Source organism: Hoplias malabaricus, chromosome 7 (assembly GCF_029633855.1).
Source record: "Hoplias malabaricus isolate fHopMal1 chromosome 7, fHopMal1.hap1, whole genome shotgun sequence".
In the NCBI taxonomy this organism is placed as follows: domain Eukaryota; kingdom Metazoa; phylum Chordata; class Actinopteri; order Characiformes; family Erythrinidae; genus Hoplias; species Hoplias malabaricus.
This window is the reverse complement of record NC_089806.1, coordinates 10019091-10032266: the sequence shown is the minus strand read 5'-3', so window position 1 is coordinate 10032266 and position 13176 is coordinate 10019091. Positions and strand designations below refer to the sequence as shown.

Below are 13176 nucleotides of genomic sequence, written 5' to 3'. Positions count from 1 at the left end.
GACTAGAGGACGACCCACACACACTGTGCAGCGACAGATCAGAGTCTCTGACTACATCTATAAGGTGGACCCACGAGGGGGGAGTGTCTCACAGAGAGGACAGAGTGTGGACACAGGATTTAAAAACTCCAGGAGCACTGCTGTGTCTGATCCACTCTACACCAGCACAACATACACTAACACACCACCACTGCAGCACTGAGGATGACCCACCACCAAATCATAGCGGCTCTGTTTGAGGTAAATACAGCTGATGAGGGTTTAATTAGTCTTTAACAGTTTAAAGAAAACTCTACAAATATTTTTTATATAATGATCAAGGATTTTATTATCATAGTCTCTCTTGTCAGTTTCATATCATATTACAGAAAATGTTATTGTACAGAGTTGTTCAGTAATGTCTCCTCATTGCTTGGTCATTTTTTTTTTCTCAGGAGTGCTGGTCACGTAGATCTGTACAATATGATTCTCCTCGTTTTTTTGTTTTTTTTTAACTGTACATTTGTGTGTAGTAGGTTAAAAAGGCTGTCAGCACTTAAAGAAGCTGTTTTAAGTCGTTTCTTCTTCCCTCTCTCCATATTTTTATTTTTTTTATATAATTTATTCAAATAAAAGATTATCTAGTGGCTCCACCCCCTGGGGGAAGGGGCGGGGCTTCACCAGGTCAGGTGATTATAAGGAAGCTTCAGGGATTGGGCGGCTGGTGTGTGTTCCCCCAAAGCACAACCTTCATCCACCCTCGCTTTTGGCACTGCGTACATAAACAAGACTCACAAGATAAACAACAAGCAAAGCTCTTTGTGAAGCCATAATGATGCATACTAATGGGAGAAAGAACAGTAGTGTCACGCTAATGACACTCGAGACAGAAAGTGCCACTTTCCAGTAGTACCACACGCAGATATCTTACTTCTTGTGTTTTTCCCCCATTCTCAAAAAAACAGATTTCCTTTGTTCATCTGTTTTTTGACTCATTAAGATGAGGAAATAATAGATTTTTTTTTTAAAATCCTGGCAGGCACCTACTGCTTTCTATTAAAATGCTACAGCTATCAATAAGGTCTAGCATTGAACACACAAAGCAATTGCAATGAAAAGAACAAAGTCTTTTGAATATAATAATAATGAAGAATAATGATAATAATAATTAATAATAATAATCAGAGTAATAATAATAATATATTACAGAATAAATCTCTTTTATAATTTTTTTTACTTAAAAGTTTATATTTCTTTTGAAATACTAGAATATTTTTTTTATATATATCTAGTTCTGTGATCAAGATGTTGACTATACTTCAACTTTATCCAAATCAATAAAAACTAGCTGTGCCATTGCATATTACAGAGATAGTCAATGATATGTGGGCATGCACCGTGAACCACCCTTCTCTCTGTGGTCATCCCTCCGCTCCTCTGTCCCTCTCGGATGACATCATAGCCGCCCTATGACCATCACGTCCACCACCTCGCCCTTGTGCAGCTCCACGTATTGCTCTGTCTTGGGAGGTAGCATGAGGAGGCCGTTGGCACTGCGCATGCTCATTAGCCTGCTGCTCACCTGGTTACCTGAGGCCAAGAAACACACAGAAATACAAGGCAATGCAGGGTCAAACGAAGTTAAAATAAGTGTACACACAAGCCCATTTTATATAGGACCGTCAGTCATTCTCTCCATTGATTTATTTTCATTAGACTGACACCTAGAGGCTGAAATGTACATTTGAAAGAGGGAGTGGTAATGTTCAATTGTGCCCAGTCCATGGGGGCATCAATTGGACACACATCATTGCTCTAAACCCTACTGGTCCACCCTTCACGGTAATGGTGTTCCCCAATGGCGGTGTCCTCGTCCAGCAGGTAACACTCTCTGCCTCACTGCACGTAGTGTTCAGGAAAGGTCTGAGGCACAAGGCAAGGAGTTTGAGGTGATTCCTCCAAATTTCCCAGATCTTAATCTGATCCAGCCTCTGTGGGACGTGCTGGGAAAACAAGATCCGATCCACTGTGGCTCGCATCGCAACTTACAGAACACAAAAGAGCAGTCAGTCATTTTCTCCAGTGCTTCTTCTTCACATTATGACACAGCCGTTATATTCTCTTACGATTCCACACAGTAGAAAAAGTGTACAGACAACAGAAAATAATAATTTCACAGGTGTTTGTGTGTGTGTTGGCTTATTGCTCCTTTAAAGGATCTACTGCTAACATCTTGGTGCCACAGATAACAGGAAAGTTAATGGAAAGGTCATCGTAGATATAGTCAATATCATATAACATTGATACTGAAGGAAGCAATAACAATAACAAGCCTGTTCTTAGCTTAAAATTTGGTAGATTGGAAAACCTTTAGATCACATTACTTTATTTGACAACACAAACATGCAGTCTACCTTCACACTTGTTTAATACCGATTCTTTATTGTCTTCAGATGGGTAATTATGTGTTATACAAAACATATGAGACACAGAAAACCCATAAGCCAGAAAAACTTATCATAACCTCATATAAACATCCCATACAAGGGGCAGACTAATACAGGGGAGGTTTCATGGCTAAATTTGGAGCAGCCTGGTGGCCAGTCTTCATTAACTGCACATTGCACCAGTAAGACCATGTGCATCTAATGGTTCAAACATTGTATCCTGAAGGCGGTGCCGTGTATCAGAACGACAATGCACCAATACACACAGCGAGACTGGTGAAAGATTGGTTTGATGAACATGAAAGTGAAGTTAAACATCTCCCATGGCCTGCACAGTCACCAGATCTAAATATTATTGAGCCACTTTGGGGTGTTTTGGAGGAGCGAGTCAGGAAACGTTTTCCTCCACCAGCATCACGTAGAGACCTGGCCACTATCCTGCAAGAAGAATGGCTTCAAATCCCTCTGACCACTGTGCAGGACTTGTGTATGTCATTCCCAAGACGAATTGACGCTGTATCGGCCGCAAAAGGAGGCCCTTCACCGTACTAATACATTATTGTGGTCTAAAACCAGGTGTTTCAGTTTCATTGTCCAACCCCTGTATGTCATTATATACACTACAGTTACATGCATTTCGGTATGATATTTCATTTGCTAAGAACTGATATGGCCAAAGTTTTATTGCAAAATGGACTCTTTCAGCTGCTATCATTCGCTATTCGTCAAGCTGCTTGAGTGCGGTGAAAGGGAAGAAGAAGGAACACACCTGTGGCTGAAGTTGTATTCTCTTTATAATAGAACCATGACTAAACTAAAATCTAGACAGGTGTTTATGTCTGTGATGTGACCATGTAACAGTTAGAAAATGAACACAAGTGAGTGAAGCCTGAATGGATTAAACATTCACTTTTGAGGTGTGAAAGTTTGCAGAATTACTTTGATAAAGGAAGTGATAAATTGCTCATACTACCAAGGAATTTGGGTTTTTGTAAATCTATATGCTTTTTATTTGTCTGAGACACACACACACACACACACACACACACAAACACACACAGACACACACAGACACACACTCCTCTCCGTACAGGTACCTGTGCTCTGGGCCCATGGTAGAGGCTCCTGATGGTGCCATGTCAAAATACAGCGGTGATACTCAGGGCGCGGATCAAGTTTTACATCACAGGACAACTGTAAACACAAGAGAGGACACAGCTAACGTCCAAGCTTTATTTCTGGCTACGTTTACTTAATTCCACAATAAAAATGTTGTTTTTTAAAGTCGTTTTGAAATTTAACTCATTACAACTCTTCTTTAGTAAATTTCCCAAAAATTAGACAAAGTAAAAGTCTTATGTTTTACCAACTATTGTTTAACACTTGAAAAGGGCCATAAAAAAATATGTGATGTTTATTGAATATTATTTTAATTGATAATAAATGCTAATTCCAATACTGATGCGCTGTAACTGCTCTGATAATTCCACTGAGCAGTTAAAGGGTAATAGACACCAGCTCAACCAACGTTCATTCTAAAACTAAAGAGTTTTATTATACTCCATTTACTGCTTAAAGGCTTTACATTAGACACTGGAACTGGAATCCATCCATGAGAACACAGTTCCACTGCTCCACAACACAAGACTGGGGGGGCTTTACATTCCTCTAGCCCATGTCTGGCATTGGACATTATAAAGTAAGGCTCATGTGTAGCTGCTCCAGAGTATCCCATTTTACGTCATACTTTTCTATGAAGGTTACACACTGTGCGCACAGCTAATCATCTTTGTCAGCGATGGGTGCAGCTTAAAGCAGCTGAATTTAGGAATTACACGTTGCATCTACAAAATGTTGTACATACAGGGTGTACTACAGCGGGTGGTCCACTGGCTCTTACCCTGGCTTTGATAATGGTGGGCCGGGGGTCCAAAATTCCCTGCATCTTCCTCAAGGCGGGGATGACAAAGAGGTTACACGTGACGACGGCTGATACAGGATTCCCTGTGTCAGAAACAGAGAACTTCATTCAGCTCTTAAGGGTTGAGACTTAAAATCAGATTGAAGCCATGAATAATACTGTTCTAGTTTTATTAAACTGTTTGGACGCACACGTGACTCTATTATTTTTCAACATTTTTTGAATTATGTAACAACAGGGAATTATACAGAGATGCAGCTAACATACCCAGTAAACAAGGAACGTCCCTGGACGTTCAAAATAGGTCTAAAAGTAGTCTGTCCATCAAGGACATATTTTAAACGTCAATGGACGTCCAAAATCCATCTTAATAAGTTAGTTAAGTGGTGACCAATCGATAACGTCAGTGGACGTCCAAAACGCGTTTTATACAAGTCATTTATTTCGGGACCAATTAATAACGTCAATGGACGTCCAAAATACGTCTAATAGTCGTCTTTTCAATGTCTGTGTTTGGACGTCTTTTCAACTTTCATTTTCAACTTTAAGAGAACGTTGATTAGACAGCAGTCATTACGTTGTTTCAACGTTGAATCAACGGCTAAATGTTTACTGGGTAAGGTCTTTGGAGCTCCTCATGCTTGAAGGAGAACACTAACTATCCAAACCCGTGTGGTTGGTTAAAAGAAGCCCACATTGGCAGGCACCATGAGTGACAGAAGTTGAGGGAGGGCCTTTGTAACCTTCCAGAGAGTTGAACTGTGCTCTCTTGAACACTCGAAACAAGCCTTTACTCCATTATAAGAGTAAATATTCAGTCAGATGTGTCCAAACTTTGACTAGTAATATATATTTTGCTTATAAATCTCATAAAGCTAATAAAGACATACCAAATGTTCTCACCATCCCTACCTGGTAGCGCAAAGATAAGCTTTCGTGTACCATCCATGTCCAAAGTCGCAAAAGTTGTAGGGAGACTATTTGAAACAAAAAATAAACCACATCACATTGTCTAATGTTTTTTTTATTTTTAAATTTTTTTACTTAGTTCTATCGTGCCTTTAAGCACCCATTCATCCCTTCACTTACCCCGGTTTCATAAAGACACGTCCAAAGTGGATCTGAGCGTGGAGGTCAATATCAAGCACCTGCTTCAGGTAGTCCTGTCAAAACGGGCCAATTAACCGTCCACATTAACCATGATGAAATCATTCGCATAAAACTCCTCATAAACAAGCAGACATTCACAGCACGACAGGAGAATCAATTTCATGAATTATTTATCACCATCTCTCACTGCTGTAAAAGCTCATCCTTCGAATCCAGAAGCAGCCACTAGATGTCAGTACGGAGTCGTGAGTAAATATGCTATAGGCCCTGAAAGATGTATTCTAGAGCGGAGAGATGGGGGCTGAGCTTCTCAAACACAGTGCTGGAGGGCTGCAGTGCTGCAGTTTAGAGCTTTCACTGCTTCAACACACCTGATAACAGCTCACTGGGTTAAACAGGCTCAGTCAGAGCAGGCAAACCACTTAACACCACTGAACTCAATGCCAACATATTTATGAACTCCTCCCGTTTCTGGAAGGTGGAATCCAGCCACACAATCGTGAGCTCATTACCTGCAATAATCCCATATCTAACATATGCACTCTGCAGCAGGCAAAGACCACCAATCGTTTATTTAACTCCAAGTTTAAACAGCCACGAGTGTCAATACGGTACATAAGAAAGTCCCTCTGCATAATATAAGACACCAGAATGTGATATTACATGCATTGAGGCTTCACGATAGATAAATATATCATATTTTAGTTTACCTGAATTTGAGTTCCTAACTTGTGTTTATTGATAGTCAGAAAACATGTTATTTCTTACTAATTCAAGGAATAAGGTTTAAAAGACTGTTGGTCCCCCCCCCAAACGGTGTTGGGAAACTCTAATAGGCGTCTTGCCTGTGACGTAGATGGTGGACAACAACTCTAGAAGTTACACTTAATTTAATGGAAAACGACGAAAAGGTGTGTTGTTTTTGGCTGCAATCATTCAATGTACAGTGGGACATCTGTGAACAAATGGCCCAAAGATCCCAAAATATCCAGAAAATGGACTAAATTTGTCCACTTTAAACGGGCACTTTGGAAAGGACCATCCGCTCACTCCGTTATCTGTAGCTCATTTCACTGGCGCTTTTCCAACAATATGGGCATGTAAGGACAACAACGAAAGGTGTTCAAGAGCCTCTGTAACATGGAGGTAAACAGGGTAAGGACACTCACTTCGCCTGTTTTAGTTGGTGTTAGTTAACGTTAGCTTGACTTGCTAAACTCGGTGACTCAGATTATACTCGGCTACGTAGCTGCATTACGGAGGTTTCTAGTGTCGGATGAATTCGAGTTCGACTTCGATCACATTTACAAGAATAACGGTACCTCTACATTTGAGTTTAGCTTATTGCTAGGCTATTGTCATGAATAATGTTGGTTATTTAGCTAGATACTGTCATAACAGTCAGTCATAACGGTGTTTTACCGCGGCGTTGTTCAGCTGTTGTCCACCAGTGACGTCACGGTTGCGTTCAAGAATTTCCGTAGCGAACTCGGGTTTTTCCGACGATTTAATAAAATTGTCAGTTTTAAAGCAAATTAAGCTGCTATTTTCATTTTAATTCATACTTATATATGTCAGTAACTACAATAATGTGAAATATTCATGGAGGTCCATTAAGTGGTGCTTAGCCTTTAATACGGTAAAGTCACCGGCTTTTATTGGACAGCAATAATAAGATTTCTGCTTTTTTCGATACAAAGAAAATTGATATTTGAGGGCGGCAGAGTGCTATACTTTGTATATGTTAAACATAATCATCCACTTCTAGTTTGTCTTTTTAATACAGCTGTATATGAACACCTTTTTCTCTGACATTCAGAGTGCTGCTTTAAGACAGTGTACTATGGTGTGGCCCTGCTACACCGCACTTTGAGAAGCTTTCTGGCCAGTGTCCTTTTTTGTCTCCTAAACCGAATAACAAGATATCACATAAAAATCAATGAACATCCAAAAACAGTGAGTGAGGCCACACCTTCTCCCCCATGGACACGCCCCCAGAGGTGATGATGACGTCGGCGCGGCTAATTCCCTCGTTCAGGGCATTCAGGAGGTCATCTGGGCTGTTGGGTGACAAAAGGTATAGTAAACTACTTCAAAACCAAGATACAGCCAACACAGTCTGGCTACTACAGAGAACGGGATACAAACCTGCCCTAGACGAGCCTTTTTGGCCTGCATCCTTTCTATTTTACTGAGTTACATTGTTGAATTTCGAATGGTATGTCACCAGCAGGGAACAGAGACATCCAGTGCTTGCTGAGACAAGAGGCAGTGATAACTAAAGTGGTGTCACTACATGTGAGTTCTTGCTTGAAGAATAATTGTAATGAGTGCAAACGTTGCAGCTAAAAGGGATTAATTAAGATGTACTGAGTTTTTTACATGAATACTGGGGGATATGGACTAGTTTAGGTGTGTAACCAACCCTGGGGGCTGTACTGTAGCCTGGGAGACTCATTTATTTTGTTGACATACTTAAAATGGAAAAAGATATACTGTTTGCCACAAAAATTCAATGTAAATCACAAAGAATATCTGATTATGTGGTTTCTCACACTGTCTAAGAATATTATCCGTAAGTACGGACTAAGATACGATAATCTTCTTTTGTTGCTTCTGTAATTATCTTGGTGATATCCGATAGCCTTTCCGATTTCTTGTTTACGCTAGCCTCCTTTATCCCGGACAAACTTTATATACTAAACATGTGACGGCAGTGTTGGGGAGCGGGAAATGGTCACAACCTCTTTGCAGTACTCACTTGTCTCCCACGATGCCCAGGTTGATGGTGGGGTAGCCGTGCTCCTGAATGGTGGCCAGCAGCGTGGAGCGGTTGGAGTCTCGGATCTTCCCGGGGTGCAGATCGTCCTCCGGGTTCAGCAGCTGAGAAACGAACGCACAGCCTGTCACACACCGCCAAAGCCATGCGTTTATCAGCTTTAAATATTAAACAGGACTCTGGGGCTCAGTATGACATGGCATTACACTGAAGTATTGTTCAAATAAGGCTGGTGTGTGTAAAACCCTCAGCGCGTGTTAGAAACGCTGCTTAATTGTGATGGGCACTTGTCTCTGCCTGTGTGTTTGGGTGTGTTTCGAGCTCTTACCTCGTTTCCTGTGGACATGACAGCCACCACAGGGAATTTGTGCACCTCCACCTCAGTGACACCCACCGTGGCCAGCAGGCCGATCTCCGAGGGGCCCATGTGTGTTCCTTTGGCCAGCACACACTCCCCACGTTTTATATCGTGACCAATGGGCCTAGGGAACGGGAGAGAGTAAGAAATATTAAAGTTACTCAAACACTGAGAGCGCAACTGAAAAGCTTGGGGACATATCCACTCACACTATGTTGTGTGCTTGTGCTACAAAGGAACTTTTTAACCCATGGATATCCTTAATGCACAGGTTACCTGATGTCCTGTCCTGGGCGTGCTTGTACGAGAATGCGCACCTCCAGCTCCTCTGTGCCCTGAAATAAAGACCAGGGACACGAGCACAATATGATTTAAAACAGAAGGAACCCTTGGAAGAGTCGCACTTCTTATTGTCTGCATGGTGTCCAGGGATAATAATGGAAATGAATTTAGCAAAACTTTGGTTAAATTAACGCAATGTAGTAATTTAAATGGCAAATGGGCATAGCACAACCATGAAATAAGTGTAGCATGTGTTTACAGTACCCATGGATGTGATGTAACCCTGAGCTTGTTAGTGGATCCTAGAACAAACATTAGTAACCCATTGATCGATATAAGTTCTATTTCAGAGCTATTTTATATGTAAATAACTATAATAACCAGCTGCATTAGGGCAGAGGAGTTTTGCAATATTTCACAACTTCATCACCTGTCTCTACCATTAAAATAAAACAAACAAACCAAAAAAACTCACATCCTCAGACTCTCGCAGCAGCTCTGTATCTTCCACCTGGACCACAGCATCTGCTCCACAGGGAATAGGAGCGCCTGTCGTCACCCGCATCACCTGACCCGGCATCACTGTGTGAGTTGGCTGGCGGGGGGGGGGGGGGGGGGGGGGGGGGCAAGGCAGTGCAAAACACACACACACACAAATGTAATCACAGCTGTTGCTAGAAAATGGCAAAAGTAGAAATTTTTGATTCATAGTTGATGCTCATTGACTCCTCAACTCGACTCATCTGCCACTTCTCTTCCATTGGTTAAACTTAGCGGTTCTGCAGTGACCCCGCCCACCCCACACCCCTGCCTTTCGTAAATGGGAATATTTTTGAGACCCCCCCCCCCCAGTCCGACATGCCTTTTGCTTCCAAACTTCACTGGGATTCATTTTAAACTTTGGAATTCATACAAAACGGCAACTTATAAAATAAAGTGAGAGATCACCATTCCAGTGAAATGTATCTTATTCATCAGCCCTTGAATGAGATACATTACGTGGAAAGGACTGATTATAAACGTTATATCTGTAAATATTGAAGTGTTTGTTATGAAAAGTTGCTGTGAAAGCAGACTTCTTTTGTGCACATTGATACAGACTTGGAAGATTGTAAACACAGTCTGTGAAGAAACTGCTCAGATGGTAACGTAGTGTAGGTGAGAGTGAGTCGTCAGGTGTTTGCTGAAACAACATTCCGAAGAACAAGTCATTAGTGTGTGTGTGTGTGTGTGTATGTGTGTAAGAGAGAGAGAGAATGTGGACACACTCACCTGCTCTCCAGCCTGCGATTCTCCAATAATGAAACGATCACCAGGGCCATCAGCAGCTGGTGAAAGAGGACAAAACAATGAAAACAAAGCTAACTGACCTACAGCACTCACTTCAGCACAATACAAACTCAGAACCTTCAACCTTAAACAATGATATCAAGTCCCGCTTTCCCCTCCCACAGATACAAGCCACGTCTTCTCTTTCTCCTCACTTCAATGTTATTAAGATGGGTCACATACTCCAACCACCCAAAACATTTAAATAACATCTTAGTTTCTACATTCACTGTCCATTTTATCAGCTCCACTGACCACACAACTTTATAGCTCTTGGTGTACTTAGCTCAGGACCCCCACAGAGCAGGGATGATTTGGGTGGTGGGTCATACTCAGTGCTGCAGTGACACTGATGTGGGTTGTGCTGGAAAGAGTGGATCAGACACAGCAGTGCTGCTAGAGTTTTTAAAGCCCTCAGTGTCATTGATGGACTGGAGAACAGTCCACCAACCAAAAATATCCAGCCAACAACATCCTGTGTCAATTCATGAAGGACTAGAAGATGACCAACGCTAAAATTGCAGCCACAGAGTAGCTACTGCCTCTGACTTTACATCTACAAGGTGGACCACTGAGGTAGGAGTGTCGGACAGACTGGACAATGAGTGGAAACGGTGTTTATAAACTCGAGCCTCGCTGCTGTGTCTGATCCATTCATACCAGTGCCACACACAGCAAAAAATCAGAGCGCACCTTTAGGATCTCTAAAGCCGATAAAACAAAGACAGTGTAGGAATAAAAACGTCATTGTAATGTTGAAGTTACGGCTGATCAGTGTAAATGTTAATATGCCTAGGTTGGATTTTTCTCTTGAAGTGCATTAAAACTATCAGAGAAAAGGAGGGCCTCGCAGTCACTTGAAAAGAAAACTCAGGGATCAGAGACGACTAAATTGTGAGAAAAACCTATTACAAAAAAGGGGTTTAGAGAGGGATAAAATAAGTAAAGAGGTTTAGAAGCACTACGTATGACCCCAGTGTGCGAGAGGGTGCTCCTCCAGGGAGCGGTGTAATAAAAGAGTGAAGCGTTTGACATTCATCCCCTCAGAAGCGTTTTCAGACCCCACTCTGCAGCAGAAATGAGTGATCCACTGAATATGGAGCTCTGACATGAGAAGTGGAGCGTGAGCTAACGAGGTTTGTCATAACGCAGGGCAAACACACTCTCACTCATCATGACTTAGCGTGACAGAGAGAGAGAAAATAGAAAAATAAAGAGAAATTAAGATAAATACAAATAGATAAATAAAAGTGAGTGTGTGTACAGAGGGAGAGGGTTGATGAGGAGAAAGTGAACTATTTAAAAAGTAGATTTAAAGGAGTGAAAAGAGACAACCAAAAATATGATTAAAGCATCAGTAACAATGTGTTCAATTTAATCAGGGTAAAGCCCTGTGATGGCAAATGAGTGCTCTGAACACCTTATTGCTTTCTTTCCCGTGTAATTTCAATTTAAATGTCTTTAGCTCAAACTATAAGCGGGATTCAACACGTACCTCGTACAGCGTATCCATCTTTAACTGAGGCGGGAAAGGGGGGCAGGTTGTCTTTGGCATAAACGTCCTGAGCCAAAACTCGACCCATTCCATCTGTGAGAGAGAGAGGCACAAAATTAGAAAGATATTCTATAATTATTCACACATTCATTCATTGTCTGTAACCGCTTATCCAGGTCAGGGTCGTGGAGGGGGCGCCAGTCCTTCACAGGGCGACACACTCACAGATTCACTCACATACTCACACCTACGGACACTTTTGAGTCACCAGTTCACCTACAAAAATGGGTTTTTGGACCGTGGGAGGAAACCTGAGCACCCGGAGGCAACCCATGCAGACACAGGGAGAACACACTCCTTACAGACAGTCGCCCGGAGCGGGAATTGAAGCCCCAACCTCCAGGTCCCTGGAGCTGTGTGACTGCGACACTAACCTGCTGCACCACAGTGTCACCCTATTCTATAATTATTAAAATGAAATATAACTAATTTCATTCACAGATGCAGTGAAGTGAGTTATTACAGACGCTTATACAAGTATCAAAGGCATTTTAGACTTTTTTTGTCAAACCTGAAAGCAGGCATTTACACAACAATCTGAAGGAAAAGATGACAATTATACAACAATGATGTGCAAATAATTTAAACCCTATATTTAACTGAAAATAGAAAAAGACAATATTTCAAATGTTAAAAGTGGGAAATTATATTTTTTATAAAATATTAGCCCATTTTCAATTTGATGCCAACAATACTTTCCAAAAAATTTGGAACGGGGAACAATAGACTGGTAAAATTGTGTATCGCTACAAAAGGAAGAGAGGTTAATGTTCAAAAGCTTACTGACATCATTAGGTTTAAAAAAATCATCAGAGAGGTAGAGTCTTTCAGCAGTAAATGGGGAGGGGGTTCACAACTCTGTAAAAACTGTGTGGGCAAACAGTGAAAAAATGGGGTTTTCATCATGTACGGCACATATTGTTAAGTGTTTCAGAGAATCTGAAAAGTTCTCTATATACAAAGGACAGGTGCCCAAAACCAGTGTGATCTCAGACAGCACTGAATTAAAAACAGACACGTTTCTGTAGTGGAAATCATTTCTTGGGCTCAGAAACCGTTTCTGAAAGCATTGTCTGAGAACACAGTTCACCACTTCATGCACAAACACAAGTTAAAACTCACAAATTTAAAGATGAAACCATATAAACAGGATCCAGAAACATGGCGGCCTTTTCTGGGCCAAGCTCATTTAAGATGGACCGAGCTGGAGAAGTGTCCTTTGCTCTGAAAAATCTAAATTTGAAATTCTTTTTTTTGGAAATCATGGATCTAGGCTAAAGAAGAGAAGAACCATGTGGCTTGTTATAAGCACACAGTTTGAAACCCAGCATCTGTGTTGGCATGAGGGTTCATTAATGCACCTGGCACAGGTGAACTGCACATCTGTGTAGGCACTGTTAATGCTGAATGATATGT

At 41.4% G+C, this 13176-nt stretch overlaps 1 protein-coding gene across 3 annotated transcripts in view; it reads right to left on the bottom strand.

Annotated features, from left to right (window-relative positions):
* Window positions 1–221: 221 nt before the first annotated feature.
* Window positions 222–13176, bottom strand: part of gphnb (gephyrin b) — a 136405-nt gene continuing 123450 nt past the window's right edge. For 2 of the 3 annotated variants that reach the window (XM_066676540.1, XM_066676542.1), the window contains 12 exons: window positions 11701–11793; window positions 10149–10204; window positions 9352–9471; window positions 8871–8929; window positions 8565–8718; window positions 8219–8340; window positions 7430–7517; window positions 5437–5510; window positions 5251–5324; window positions 4327–4430; window positions 3524–3620; window positions 222–1569 (listed from right to left, as the gene is read on the bottom strand). In XM_066676540.1, the coding sequence (XP_066532637.1) occupies window positions 1436–1569; window positions 3524–3620; window positions 4327–4430; window positions 5251–5324; window positions 5437–5510; window positions 7430–7517; window positions 8219–8340; window positions 8565–8718; window positions 8871–8929; window positions 9352–9471; window positions 10149–10204; window positions 11701–11793 (1175 nt within the window). In that variant the 3' untranslated portion in view covers window positions 222–1435. The remainder of the gene's footprint in view (window positions 1570–3523; window positions 3621–4326; window positions 4431–5250; window positions 5325–5436; window positions 5511–7429; window positions 7518–8218; window positions 8341–8564; window positions 8719–8870; window positions 8930–9351; window positions 9472–10148; window positions 10205–11700; window positions 11794–13176) is intronic. The other variant, XM_066676541.1, reaches the window with a different exon arrangement.